General features: G+C 34.7%; 2 protein-coding genes across 2 annotated transcripts; both read right to left on the reverse strand.

Moving 5' to 3' along the window:
• Positions 1 to 877: 877 nt before the first annotated feature.
• Positions 878 to 4,416, reverse strand: LOC131617179 (nucleobase-ascorbate transporter 6-like). The gene is made up of 12 exons (XM_058888524.1): positions 3,990 to 4,416; positions 3,793 to 3,890; positions 3,532 to 3,708; positions 3,267 to 3,443; positions 2,923 to 3,167; positions 2,703 to 2,799; positions 2,460 to 2,546; positions 2,280 to 2,338; positions 2,014 to 2,105; positions 1,739 to 1,816; positions 1,477 to 1,637; positions 878 to 1,367 (listed from the first exon to the last, which is right to left on the reverse strand). Exons 1-12 carry the CDS (start codon positions 4,099 to 4,101, stop codon positions 1,149 to 1,151), a joined length of 1,602 nt encoding a protein of 533 aa, XP_058744507.1. The 5' UTR covers positions 4,102 to 4,416; the 3' UTR covers positions 878 to 1,148.
• Positions 4,417 to 6,468: 2,052 nt separating this feature from the next.
• Positions 6,469 to 9,205, reverse strand: LOC131620507 (uncharacterized). The gene is made up of 4 exons (XM_058891610.1): positions 8,848 to 9,205; positions 8,675 to 8,755; positions 6,786 to 6,909; positions 6,469 to 6,680 (listed from the first exon to the last, which is right to left on the reverse strand). Exons 1-4 carry the CDS (start codon positions 9,150 to 9,152, stop codon positions 6,642 to 6,644), a joined length of 549 nt encoding a protein of 182 aa, XP_058747593.1. The 5' UTR covers positions 9,153 to 9,205; the 3' UTR covers positions 6,469 to 6,641.
• Between the last annotated feature and the right edge of the window lie 4,586 nt (positions 9,206 to 13,791).

A 13,791-nucleotide genomic window follows, 5' to 3' on the forward strand; every position in this document is an offset into this window, starting at 1 on the left:
ATATATATATATATATATATATATATATATATATATATATATATATATATATATATATATATATATAATTTACATAATATAATTTTTCACAGTTAACACATAATATATAGTTCATTTAAATTATGAGTTTAATGGGTATATTTTAAATTAGGAGATTTTGTATTATTTTATATGTACATATTAGTACTTTAGAAATGGAAAGATTTTTCAAATTAAGTAGTATTACTTTCTTTCTTTTTCAATACAGTTTTTTCTCTTCAATTTGCTCTCAATGAAATACTGTGTACCTACCTACTATCCAATATTGCCTTTCTCACAGTAAAACATGTTTACTAATTTATATATTGGTCTTTTAGAACTCATTTTAATTGTGATCTATGTCAATTGTCAAGTAGTAAATACTCCCTCCTAAATTCATATTCTCAAATTAATCAAACTAGTTGACCAATGTATTAAAATAATGGAATAGAATAATATTGTTATTTTAGTTTATGAGCTATTATTATTTATATTTATTTTTTAAAAAAATCATTTTTTAATTAAAAAAATAATATTAAATATAATCCGGGCCGGCCTGAATAACCGTAGCCCGTAAAAGGCCGGACTTGGACAACTAAATTATAGTCCATCTAAATTCTGGGCTTTTAAGCCCGATCCACTAAAAGCCCGAACCCGTCACGGGCCGGCCCAAAGCGGGCCAGGTAGCCCATTTTGCCACCTCTAATCCAAATAGACATATCCGAAACAATTTTTTGCTAAAAATATAATGACTTTTTTTATTTACGAAAAATATAGTGATTTAAAGTGCGTCTAGAGGTGTGAGCCATACCCTAAATGAAAAAAAAATTCCCTAAATAATTTACTCGGTGTGGACCCACTTAAGAATGACCACCCATAAATTCAAATTACAAAACTAAATATGACATCATACAATAAAGAAGTATGTAGCTACAATTAATATGACCATATTCTTGTAAAATATTTTTGACAAAACTCATTGCTATCAGTAAATTAAATAAGCATCTAGCTACAATTAAATATGACAGTTATTATGTTTCTTCACATTGAAAATGAGAAGCATGACCAACAACAAGATACTACAAGACTATACCTTAAAATCACCATGCAACAATTCTAAGAACAACTAATTACACAGAAGGAAAAAACTTGTTTAGATTGAAAGGAAGTGAATAAAATTCTTCACTCCTTGTATCTGTCTTGAATGATCGAAACTTATCCCACCAATGCATTCCTCTATCTTTTCGCGTTTGGTTATCTTTCTTATGCAACGTTACGTCTAAGAACAACGCCAAGAAACTAGCAACGAATGGTTCAGACGCAAACGGAACATTGATCATGTCATTGAACTGTCAAAAAAGGAAAAAATATTTGTCAAGGGTCGAGTTTTCTATACTATTAGAATTTGATTTTCTAGTTGAAATCTCGCGTCAAGGAAGTAGGAAGAAAGAGACATACCCATCTTGCGCGCGTGTGTACGGGACCATAGCCTTTAAACGCGGTGTACTCGTTGAAATATTGTGGTATGGAAAATCCCATGAAAATAGAGAAGCCTAAGATGAATTTTGTTCGAAAACTGTTTAAATTGCAAAATTGAAGGAAGCTAAGACCTGCAGAGCCTGTGTTGCGTCGAAACACAAAAAAAGTAAGCAAATATTACTCGAATGAAATTTCGATAATATTAATATCTCAACTTCTTGAAATTGATAATATTACATACCAACATAAGCAAAGAATAGGCAATATAAAGCCGCGACTATTGGTGCTGGAATTGAAGCAAATACAGCTCCAAATTTTCCTGCATATAACGATGATTCGTAAGAAATTTTCAGTTTCAAGTTGGTCTAAAAAACATCAAACGAAACAAACAAGAATATTCCACGGTTAGAATTAGTTAGAGTTTGTTATAGGAAAATGCGAGTTAGTTAAGATTAGTTGTGTGCTGGTTAAGGTTAGTTAGTTTAGTTATGATGAGCGTATAAAGTGTATTCTTACCCAAAATTGAGAAAAAGATCATGAATCCGGAGGATATTTGAACAACTCTTCGGCTACCTACGCGTGTCAAAGCTAAGAGTCCTGCATTTTCCCTGAGGAAAAAACCAATATTGTTTCATATAATTTCTACATTGCTAGGAAAAAAAAATAGGCACTTTCTTGCAATAGAAGAAACATAAAAATTGTAGTGTCGGGCCATGTGATTGTGCAATTATTGTTTTAAAATCTTGCAAATAACAAGAAGTCATCTTAGTATGGAATCTTACACAGAAACTGATGATCCATTTCCTGTCCCAAATATCCCAGACAACATTATTCCAACTCCCTGATACGAAACATAAAAAATTTTAAGCGAAAATTCACGCGAGAAAAAGTAAAAAATGCATGATTAGTAAATATAATACAGAAAAAGTAAAGAAAAAAACGGACTCGTAAATTTTGTTTACCTGCCAGCCTACACCTCTGCTAAGAACCGAAGGTGGAATCGGAGTTGCACTTGCATACCTTGAAACAGCAATGAAAGCACCGGTTGACTGTGGCACAAGTAAGTTAATGCTAGAGTATTAGATGCAATCATGCAACAATACGCTCCGGTTAAATTGTGGTTTTGTCTTGATTTTTGAGCTGGTTAATACAATTAAACCATAATCTAAATGTCTCGTAGGTTCGATGTTAAAACAATAACATACCTCTACCAGAGCAACAAGTGAAGCAGCCATCATAGCAAAAGTTTCACCAGCATCAAATGTTGGAGCTCCCCATTGAAACGGATACGGGACTCTTATCCTACAAAATGTATTTTCGTAAGGAACTATCAGTCGAAATTAGTCTATTTAAGCTTAACCGTTCGCATAAGTACTTTTTGAAAGAGCTTATCAAGCAGCTTACGAAAATGTCTTTTGAGCTTACCAAGGAGCACCGCCTATGATTCCAGCACGATCCGTCCTACATGTAATTTGTGTTTTAGGTGCTGAGTTTTTGTAAGCTCCACCAACAGTAAGAAGATAAGCATAAAGCCACACAATTGCCACCGAGAATATAACAGCGAATCGATCGAAGATAGGCTTTTCTCCTTTCATCATGTGAGGAATGTACTGCGAAAATACTACTAGGATGATGATTTCTGGTAGTCCAATCTCCACGCATTTCGCAAGCTAGAATTCATCGGCCACAATCAAAAGAGCAAGAATCAGACATCATATATAAAATATAGGAAGAAATCAAAGGTTAGATCTTGTTAGAAATACGCATACCACAGGAAATCCGAATTCGTACAGTCCAAAGCCTGAGAGAGCAACCAAGGGAACTGCGGAGAGAGGACTTAAGAACCTAACTACATTGCGCCAAAGTCCACTAAAACCAAGAACAATTTGAAGTGTTGAAGCAACTATAAGTGCACCTTGTGTTCCCCTCATGATCTTCTCAAATTTCTGCATATTTATTAAGTAAAACCAAATGATTAATAACAGAAAGAAAAAAAATGAAGATACAATCAACTCGAGTTTGTGATAGACCAACCTCGTGAGGATTCACAATGTCGCTATAACGACCGGCCAAAATAATTGAAATAGTTGTTGGAACAAAAGTGTAGGATCCTCCAATAACTGCAGGAAGACGAGTCCCGAATGTTGTTTGGAAAAATGTGTTAATTCCGGCTACAAATAGTAGAGTCTGAATTACTTTTGCCTTCTCTTCCTATATTGAAACCATAATTGAATTCTTCATTAGATTTATGAACCAAACAACAATATTAATAATCTCTTTGATTCAAAGACTTACATTTCCTCCTCCCATTTGAGGAACTAGCGAGCTCGGAATTAGAACAGTTGTACCAAGCATCACAAGGTAATGTTGAAAGCCAAGTAGGATTGCCTCGGCTTCATTAACATAAAAAAAAATGTCAGTATCGTATTGAAGATGTGTCAATGTCAGTGTCGTGTTTAGTACTGAAAAATTGAAGAAGTTGAGTAACTTACGCCATGGAGGAGGACTTGTAATGCAATAAGAAACATTTGGTAATTGATCTTTAACCGGATGTGGAAGAAGTTCATCTTGCTTTGGTTGCGGCGCAGCTCCACCTCCTGCCATTCTTCTTATATATTATTAACTTAACAATGCAACCAAAACTCAAAGCTTCTCCACATCAATTTCACACCCTCAAAAAACTAGTAGTTATTACGCAGCACTGACTCAGACACAAACACGATTCTAAACAAGTATTTTAGTGAACGGATCAAAGAAGTAGAAGCTCAAAACAACCTTAAAGAAGAAAAACAACACTCTTGGGAAACTAATACAAGAATTCAAGTTCTCATAGGAGACAACTTGTCAGCAAGGTAATGCAATGCATAAAAAGTGAGTGTGAAGATGTGAAGAAAAGGAAAAGGAGGAAGCCAGCTCTTACTAAAGCAACAAACAAAATAAAAAATGGAAAAGAATCACTTTGATTTCCAACTTTGCTTTACATTTTTATAGTACAATATTGCAATGAAATATTTAATAGTGTTAACCATAGTACTTTTCTTTTTATTCAACACGTAAAGATAAAGTAATGCATAAAAGCATCTTGACCTTAACCTTTATTAACCTCAGGTTTAATGTTTAACTTATACAAGTTTATTGATGGCAATTCAAGTTATGCTTAAGTTATGTCTCTTTTGATAAATTGGCAATTCAAGTTGTGAGAAGGTAACTTGATGCGCACGGAAACTCACCACCTTAGATTTATAGATGACTGGTTAAGGACTTTTGATCTTTTTGAGAAAATCTTGTGACTGTATATACCGTCACGAAAATGTTTTAGAAAAATAGTTTAATTGATTCGAGGATGTTCTGGTCGAACTCAAATCTGCACCATTGCAACTACCCGATAATGTTTGCTTTGGTGAGAAACGCTACCTACTTAAAACCAAGTCCGATGGATAGCATCATTGAGTATAATAAAAATGAACCAGATCCATATATTTTGTAACTTTTACCAAAGGGACTTTAGAATCCTTTCGGCTACACATTGTTTTGAAAGGGGAAAAAATAGCCATTTCAATTTGACCTATCATTACTCTAGATTTTTGTCAAAGTAAAGAGTTTCATAGTGGCAACATATAATACTCCATAGTAGAAATCATCATATCATTGTTATGTGGAGTAAGGAAAATTTGGTTGTGGTCCATGCTATATATAACGCATCCCCGAATGAAATGATGTCAGACAAATGCTGAAATAAAGGGTTACACAATTCTTCCTTTAACTTCATCATCCCACATGCTACACAAAAATTATGTACCAAAAGATTGCTCTACAAGAAAGAGTGACGTAGATAAGTTTAAATATCTAATTACTTCCTACAAATATATTATTTTTTGTATTGATCTGTATAATTTTGTTCGTTTGACATTGATCTTTATATATATGACATGTTATTATAACTAGTGAAGCCATTCTTGATGTTTAGCCCAAAACTATTACTCTAGTCAAACTTAAAGTCGTTTTTTATATCTCTAAACCCTTAAAACCTGGTATGGATCGTCTTCATTTCCTAAAAAAAATGGAAAAGTCTATTATTATAGTTTTATGTGTATAAAATCAAATAATTAAATATATGTCATATGTCTTAGATGTGTCATTTACACATAAATTATAATAATGAAAAAAATGGAAAGGGAGAAAAATGGAGAGGATCTTAACCCCCTTAAAACCTGACTTGCACATTGGAAACCTCCAGGATAGTATAATTTGAGTGAATTTTCGATATGAAAAAATCTCAATGTTTTGTTTCAATTATAACATCATTATTCACAATGAAGAACACTTCTCCATTGGAAATCAAAACAGTGTAGACCCTAAGGTAATGAACCCCTTTAACTCGTGGCTTAGATCAACAAAACATGAGAAAAGAATCATCGAATAATTGGAAAAACGCTACAACGATAACCTCATGAACTCGCCTAGTTATGGGGCATTCAGCCCAATATCGGAGTCTATATTAAAACAACTTGACAACATGTCTTTAGCGGAACAACAACATAAAAATCTTATTCAGCCTGACAGGATGGGAACATAAGGAAACAACACTCATTCTCAATCTCACATTAGTACCTCTACTTAAAGATAACAAGCGAAAGTGCGTTGAAGATAATTCAAAGAGAATCAACAAAAATGAGCGTAACAACATTATCATTCAAATGAGGTTATCGTCTCCTAACTCACAAACAAACCCTAAAGACCATGCTAGCAAATCTAAGAGTTCGCTCAACTTTTTACCAACACTAAAACAAACATTACAAGAAACACAAATGAGTCCTCATCTGATATGGAGGCAGCAATGCCAACTAGCGGATGAAGACTATATGTAAAACAAGAACTTATCAAAACCTCTAAATTACACCAAAACACAATGAACAATTCTTGAAGATCAGAACATGACAATCAATAAGGCTCTAATCTACAATGTAAAGATGAGACGAAGGAACAGGTGCGACACTATGCTACAAAAGGCGTTTTTTATGTATCAAAAACAAAATTAGCAAATATCACAACAATAAATAAAAAAACTATCAAAGTAAGGTCAATCTAATATAAAATAAAACGAATAAAGTATATCCTCCATGTTTCTTCCTTAGACATTCTTTCTAACCGCGAAGTTGCAACCTCTTTCTCTCGAACTCAAGCTACAAAAAAGGAAAAAAGAAAAGCGAACATCAAACCAAGTACTAGCTGACAAGAATTGTTACTGAACATTAAGACTAAACAAATAATGAAAGAAAAATGCTTACCACTTTCTTGACTCGGTCATTTGCAGCAGGAGTACCACCAATCACACATTCAGAGTGATAAGGACTGCTGACACGAACCTCATTCATCACAACTATGACGGTTTTGTCCCAGTGGACTGGAAGCCTGGTTACATGTAAATGTCATCTGTTAACAATATAACTAATACGCAGTACAAGACTACTAGTTCATAAATCACATTAATATTGATCGGGACAAATATAAAACAGGTGGAAAGCTAACGACTCCATGGCAAAAAGCACCCCAAAAATATGTATCGATGAACTTGCCTTGTAAATGAATTCCAAAATCCTACAATTCATGTTAATAAAATGAAAGTTGGGTTTCCAAATGACAAAATTCTAATACATGTTATACAACTGCATGAAGGAACTAAATCTTGTCAAGATTATTCTACCACGCGAGTAAAAGTTGACAAAGGTATACGAATTCTCAAGTATCGGTATTATCTATTATGATATCCCACATTAAGCACATGCAAAGAGATGATTGGGTATGTTTCTTTTTCTCTTTAGACAAATAAAACAGAAGTTCCCCTAAAACTTGCATTTTGTTTGGACATCCTTTCACGTTACTCATGGTGTTGGGAATTGGGAACACTTGGAACATCAAACATAACAATAACAGAAGTATGTGCAAAGTTAAATTTTACAAACAAAGGAAAATTGTCTTCCCCTAAATCGAAAGCTCAATAGTCACCCTAAATAATGCACGCAAGAGAGTAAACTAGGAATAAGGGAAAATCCAGATAGAAAACAACTCATTAGATTTCTGCAGCAAAAACAAGAAGCTTATAAATACGAACGAGTTTGGATCAACATTTTCACAAGCTCTTATATATAGTTGTCAATCATAGATTGTGGAAAATAGTGGTTTGTTCAAACTCATCTATGCGACCACTATTTGAACAGCCAAGGTAGTTAAAATTGAGATTTTATGCAAAATCAGGTAGGGGGAGTAAAATTGCAAACTGTGGAATCATAACACTAAGTCTAGGATTATACAAAATTCTAAAACGCATATATATGTATATCAAACAGCATTAGTAAGACAAATAAAATCTAAATCACCGGAAATACTCGAGTAAATTCAAATTCATAAGCACAACTCAGAAGTAAGATAACAAAAAACCTTAAATCACACTTGAAATACTTATATAAATTTAAATTCATTCATAAGCATTATTGCAGAAAGTTTTCAAAGATCGTAGATTATACCATTCAACAATTAACATGAGAGATTCCACCCGATTCCACCAAAATAGGATTACGTATACTTTTAATTGCTGAGGGCAAGTATAATCACAAGATCATGGGATTTTTCAATTCAAATTGGGATTTTCACTACCATGCCAACACTCTATACTAACTAGAGTATTGCTTCCACCACGCTATAGCACCGCTATATGATAATAGCACTAGTTTTACAACAACAACAACAAAAACAACCAAGCCTTATCCCACTACGTGGGGGGTTAGCTACATAAATGTTCTATCCATGATCATGTTTCTATCCAAATCGTTAATCTTGAGATCTTTCTCAATAACTTCTCTAATAGTTTTTCTAGGTCTTTCTCTACCTCTTAACTATTTGACTTCTGTCCATTTGATGTACTCTCCTTACCACAAAATCTACAGGTTGTCTTCCCTCTACATGTCTAAACCACCTAAGTCTATAACACTACTTTTATTGAAATTATAAGACGAATTAGATAAAAATAAAAAACTCCTATTATATAGTAAGTTAGAAACTAATCTAATTTGGGGTACAACTCTAAAATGCTAAACCCTAAACTCCAAATTGAACATGAAAACAATGACTATGCTCTAATCCATACAACCTAATAGAGTTAACTTGAAACAGAACTTACGTTTTAGACAAAGCATCAAAGATAATCTGAGCCTCACTAGAAACACCAACCCCAATCCTCTCAGCTTCAGCCTCTGCTTGTCTACAACCCCAAATCAAAAATCAAACATCAAAATCACAGAAAAAAAATCAATTTGCAAAATGAAGAAAAAATTTGAAACGAATTTAGAATACCTAATGGCAAGTAGTTCCCTTGATTGAAGAGTATGAAGGTCAACATGAGAATCAATTGGAAGTGGGTCATGACCTTGACCTAAAAAGGTGAAATCTTTGATATAATCAGCACTCAAAATCCTAATGTTGCGAAGAGGGCCGTGTTTGGAACCTTCGAGGAGTCCGAGGAAGTTGGTTGCTCGATCGAAGGTGACAACTTGACCTTCGAATTCGTCGCCTAAGGTTGTCCTGATCGAGAGGAAACAACCCACCGCGAATTCATCTGCGTTGTTGTTGATGATGCTGCTTCCACTTTCGATCGACATTTGGGTTGGTTTGAGCGATGTTACTGCTGTTGTGCGGGGAAATTATATTTGATGTTTTTCTTTTTTAAATAGTATTTCTCATTGGGAACTACTACTATGTGTAGTATATTTTTTTCAAAATACTTTTTTCCTTTTCCTTAAACATAATCTGGGTACATTTTATTCCCTTAACTTTAAAAAAATTAATATTGGTTCTCTAACTCTTTAAAGATGTCATTTTAATCCTTTTTTTCATATTAACTATGGAAAAACTCAAAAATCAGTCGCTAATATGTCAAAAAAGACTAAAATGACACCTTTTGAAGAGGTAAGGGACCAATATAAAACTTTTTGAAGTTAAGGGACCAAAATGAACCCCAGGTTAACATACGGGACTAAAAAGGATATTTTGCCTAAAAAACAAATACTCTTTTTATCTCTTATCTATTTATCAGGTTTATTTTGATCAATTTTCTTTTAAAACGATCAATTAGATCTTTTATCTTTCAAAAATGTGACATGTTTGTCCTTTCTATTAAATTCGTTAGTCAAAGTCAAAATCGTGTGTCAAAGGGAACTGATGTGAAAATTAGTTGATGAGGTGCAGTCTGTTGATAGTATTAAGTTAATAGTGTTAACTTTGTCATTTTCATTTCATCTTTGTATCTTAACATAGTGAAACCTTAGCAGGCAAACTTCAAAGCATATTTAGAGAAGGTGACGAAGACGAAGGCGAAAACGAAGGTGAAGACAAAGGCAAAAATGAAGGTGAAGACGAAGGCGAAAGCGTAATCAAAAGTGGAGAAAACAAAGGTGGCTTCGGTTATTATCAGTTACATTGTTTCGATTTTAGGTTTCAGGGTTTGTCATGTTTTCTGGTGTGTTTTTTGTTTTTCTAAAAGGTTTAATCTTTTGCGGTATCTCTCGTTTTAGGATTTTAGGGTTTTCACCCTTAGGTAAGAATGGATGAACACTTCTGTTTGATTTTAGGGTTTATGGTTCGTAATGTTGTATGTTGTTTTGGTTTCCCCCTTGGCTAATTTTATGTTTTCTAGGACTTAGGTAGAAATTGATGAATACTTGTGTTTGAAAATTCATCGTGGTGGTGAGTTTATAGACAATGAACAAACTATGTGTGAAGGAGGAAAATGCGAGAATTTAAAATTGATATGGATATATGGAGTTACTTTTGTTAGAACAAGAGTTGTTCTGATCAATATTCTTAGTTTTGATGATAACAATGTATATGAATTTTGCTTGAGACAATGTGGTACTCTAATTCTATGCAATTTCCATTTCAGGAAATATATAAAGAGTATGCACAAAATCAGCGCAAGAAGCACTGACTCAGAAGGTTCAAGTATGCAACATCAGAACATGCTCTCGCAAGACATCAGAAGATGGTCAAGCAGAATCAGAACATGGTCTATTGAAGCATCAGAAGAACTTGAGATCAGAAGCAGAAGCACTGAAGTTCTCATGGTATCACGCTAGAAGCACTTCAAGGTCAGAAGACAAGAAGATGCTCTGCACCAAGCTGTATGACTCTGATATATTCAAACGTTGTATCTACAAAGATCAGATCAGAAGTAAGTACAAGATGGTAGGCTACGCTGACTGACAAAAGGAACATTAGAAGCTATTAAAGGCAACGTCAGTTAAAGCAGGAAAAGCAAGGCTCGAGGTAGTTGACAAAAGAGTGAAACATTAAATGCAATGCTGTACGGATCACACAACGGATTAAATGCTCCCAATGGTCATCTTCTCAAACGCCTATATATAGAAGTTCTGATGAGAAGCTGAATACAACACTTTGCGCAAACATACAGAAACACTGTCAAATTCAAAAGCTCTCAAACTTCATCTTCAACCTCACTTCATTACTGTTGTAATATCTTAGTGAGATTAAGCTTAAACTTTAAGAGAAATATCACAGTTGTGATTATAGCTTTTTAAGAAGCATTGTAATACTCTTGTAAGAATTTGTTTATATTCATTTGTAAAGAACTAGAGGAGATCAAGTTGTGATCGGATTCTCTAGAAAGTCTTAGAGGGTATCTAAGCATTGTGTTCCTAGAGTGATCAGGTTGTGATCAGAATACTCTAGAAGACTTAGAGGGTATCTAAGTGGAAAACCATTGTAATCTTGTGTGATTAGTGGATTAAATCCTCAGGTGAGGTAAATCACTCTAAGGGGGTGGACTGGAGTAGTTTCGTTAACAACGAACCAGGATAAAAATCATTGTGCAATTGTTTTTATCTTAAGAGTTTTTAAAGTACACTTATTCAAACCCCCCTTTTTAAGTATTTTTCTATCCTTCAACTTTGAGTTGGTAGGTATATTGAAGGAACTAGGTTATACCGAGGTAGATACCATTTATTATAATGACCCCGCTTTTAGGATGAATGTGTTAAATGATGACAAAGGAGCATCAGACATTGTTGACCTTTGTAGGGTCCATTTGAGCTTTGATGTTTATATACAACATCACCTGTCCCAACCTGGCTACGTTGAGAGTCTTATTCTTGAGGAAATAGTTATTCTTAAGTATGTTGAGAGTCTTATTCATGAGAAAGGGGATATAATTGCAAAGCTTATTGAAGAGATAACTAGGGAGGAGGAACATGATTATGAGGTGTAGGATGGTGTGGTGTTGAATGATGGTGGTGATGGGATTAATGATGTTGGTCAGGGGTTGAATGATCGTGGAGAGGGGATGAATGATGTTGGTAAGGGGTTGAATGATCGTGTTGAGGGGCTGAAAGATGTTGGTCAGGGGTTGAATAATGGTGGTGACTGATTGAATGATGTTGGTGATGGGATGAATGTCGTTGGTGATGGGATGATGATTGAATGATGTTGGTGATGGGATGAATGTCGTTGGTGATGGGATGAATGATGATGTGGATGAGGTGCATAATGGGATAGATATGTTGAATGTCGATGCAAGCTCTAATGATAGTGAAGATGATAGTTATGATTATGATAGTGTTTTGGAAGTTATCTTTGATAGGGGTTGAAGATGATAGTTATGATTATGATAGTGTTTTGCAAGTGAGAGTAAAAAGTTGTAAAGTGGATGTGAAAGTGATGAGAGTAATGGAACAACCAAGAAGAAGTTTCCTATGTTCAAGTCACATAAAGAAATGTTAAGTTACAAATGGAAGTTAGAAACATGTTTTGGTACGAAACGTGACTTTAAGGACGCAATCCAAACATATTTTGTCCAATCTGGGAGGAACATGTTTTATTATGCTAAACCCAAGTTCAATCAGAACTTGAGGAAAACTAACAAGAAAGAACCCAAGAAGTTGTGGGTACCTAAGGAGAAGATAATTTATGTTGCAGATATCCTTGGCAGCAAAGAAGACAAAGCACAACATGTCATGGTACCTGGAATCTGGGTGCTCGCGACACATGACGGGAAAAAGGTCTATGTTCCAAGACCTGATGCTTAAGTCTGGTGGAGAAGTCAAGTTTGGAGGAGATCAGAAGGGCAAGATAATTGGCTCTGGAACCATAAGTACTGGTAACTCTCCTTCCATATCTAATGTACTTCTTGTAGAAGGATTAGCGCATAACTTATTGTCCATAAGTCAATTAAGTGACAATGGTTATGGCATATTCTTCAATCAAAAGTCTTGCAAGGCTGTAAGTCAGAAGGATGGCTCAATCCTATTTACAAGCAAGAGAAAGAACAACATTTATAAGATTGATCTTTCTAATCTTGAGAAGAAGAAGGTGACTTGCCTTATGTCTGTTAGTGAAGAGCAATGGGTCTGGCACAGAAGATTAGGCCATGCTAGTTTGAGAAAGATTTCTCAGATTAACAAACTAAATCTGGTCAGAGGACTCCCAAATCTGAAATACAAATCAGATGCTCTTTGCGAAGCATGTCAGAAGGGCAAGTTCTCTAAACCTGCATTCAAATCTAAGAACGTTGTCTCTTCCTCTAGGCCGCTAGAACTTCTGCACATTGATCTGTTTGGACTAGTTAAAACAGCATCTATCAGAGGGAAGAAATATGGATTAGTCATCGTAGATGATTATAGCCGCTGGACATGGGTAAAGTTCTTAAAACATAAGGATGAGTCGCATTCAGTGTTCTTTGAATTCTGCACTCAGATTCAATCTGAGAAGGAGTGTAAAATCATAAAGGTCAGAAGTGATCATGGTGGCGAATTTGAGAACAGATTCTTTGAGGAGTTCTTCAAAGAAAATGGTATTGCCCATGATTTCTCTTGCCCTAGAACTCCACAACAAAATGGAGTTGTAGAGCGAAAGAATATGACTCTACAAGAAATGGCCAGAACCATGATCAATGAAACCAAAATGGCTAAGCATTTCTGAGCAGAAGCAATAAATACTGCATGTTATATTCAGAATAGAATCTCTATAAGACCTATTCTAAATAAGACTCCTTATGAATTGTGGAAGAACAGAAAGCCCAACATTTCATATTTTCATCCTTTTGGATGTGTTTGTTTAATTCTGAATACTAAAGATCATCTTGGTAAGTTTGATTCTAAGGCACAGAAGTGTTTCCTTCTTGGATATTCTGCACGCTCTAAAGGCTACAGAGTATACAATACTGAAACATTGGTTGTAGAAGAATCAATCAATATCAGATTTGATGATAAGCTGTGTCTTGAAAAGCCA

The sequence above is a fragment of the Vicia villosa genome, linkage group LG7 (genome assembly GCF_029867415.1).
Source record: "Vicia villosa cultivar HV-30 ecotype Madison, WI linkage group LG7, Vvil1.0, whole genome shotgun sequence".
NCBI classification, from domain to species: Eukaryota; Viridiplantae; Streptophyta; class Magnoliopsida; order Fabales; family Fabaceae; genus Vicia; species Vicia villosa.

What these genes read in the sequence shown, in the direction of transcription:
- LOC131620507 (XM_058891610.1), bottom strand. Translation starts at nt 9,152, where the DNA reads ATGTCGATCGAAAGTGGAAGCAGCATCATCAACAACAACGCAGATGAA. An exon ending in AGGGAACTACTTGCCATTAG is followed by an intron (nt 8,756 to 8,847) that starts GTATTCTAAATT and finishes TTGGGGTTGTAG; the next exon opens with ACAAGCAGAGGCTGAAGCTG. An exon ending in ATGACCGAGTCAAGAAAGTG is followed by an intron (nt 6,681 to 6,785) that starts GTAAGCATTTTT and finishes CCTTTTTTGTAG; the next exon opens with CTTGAGTTCGAGAGAAAGAG.
- LOC131617179 (XM_058888524.1), bottom strand. Translation starts at nt 4,101, where the DNA reads ATGGCAGGAGGTGGAGCTGCGCCGCAACCAAAGCAAGATGAACTTCTT. An exon ending in TACAAGTCCTCCTCCATGGC is followed by an intron (nt 3,891 to 3,989) that starts GTAAGTTACTCA and finishes ATGTTAATGAAG; the next exon opens with CCGAGGCAATCCTACTTGGC. An exon ending in ACGAATTCGGATTTCCTGTG is followed by an intron (nt 3,168 to 3,266) that starts GTATGCGTATTT and finishes GATGAATTCTAG; the next exon opens with CTTGCGAAATGCGTGGAGAT.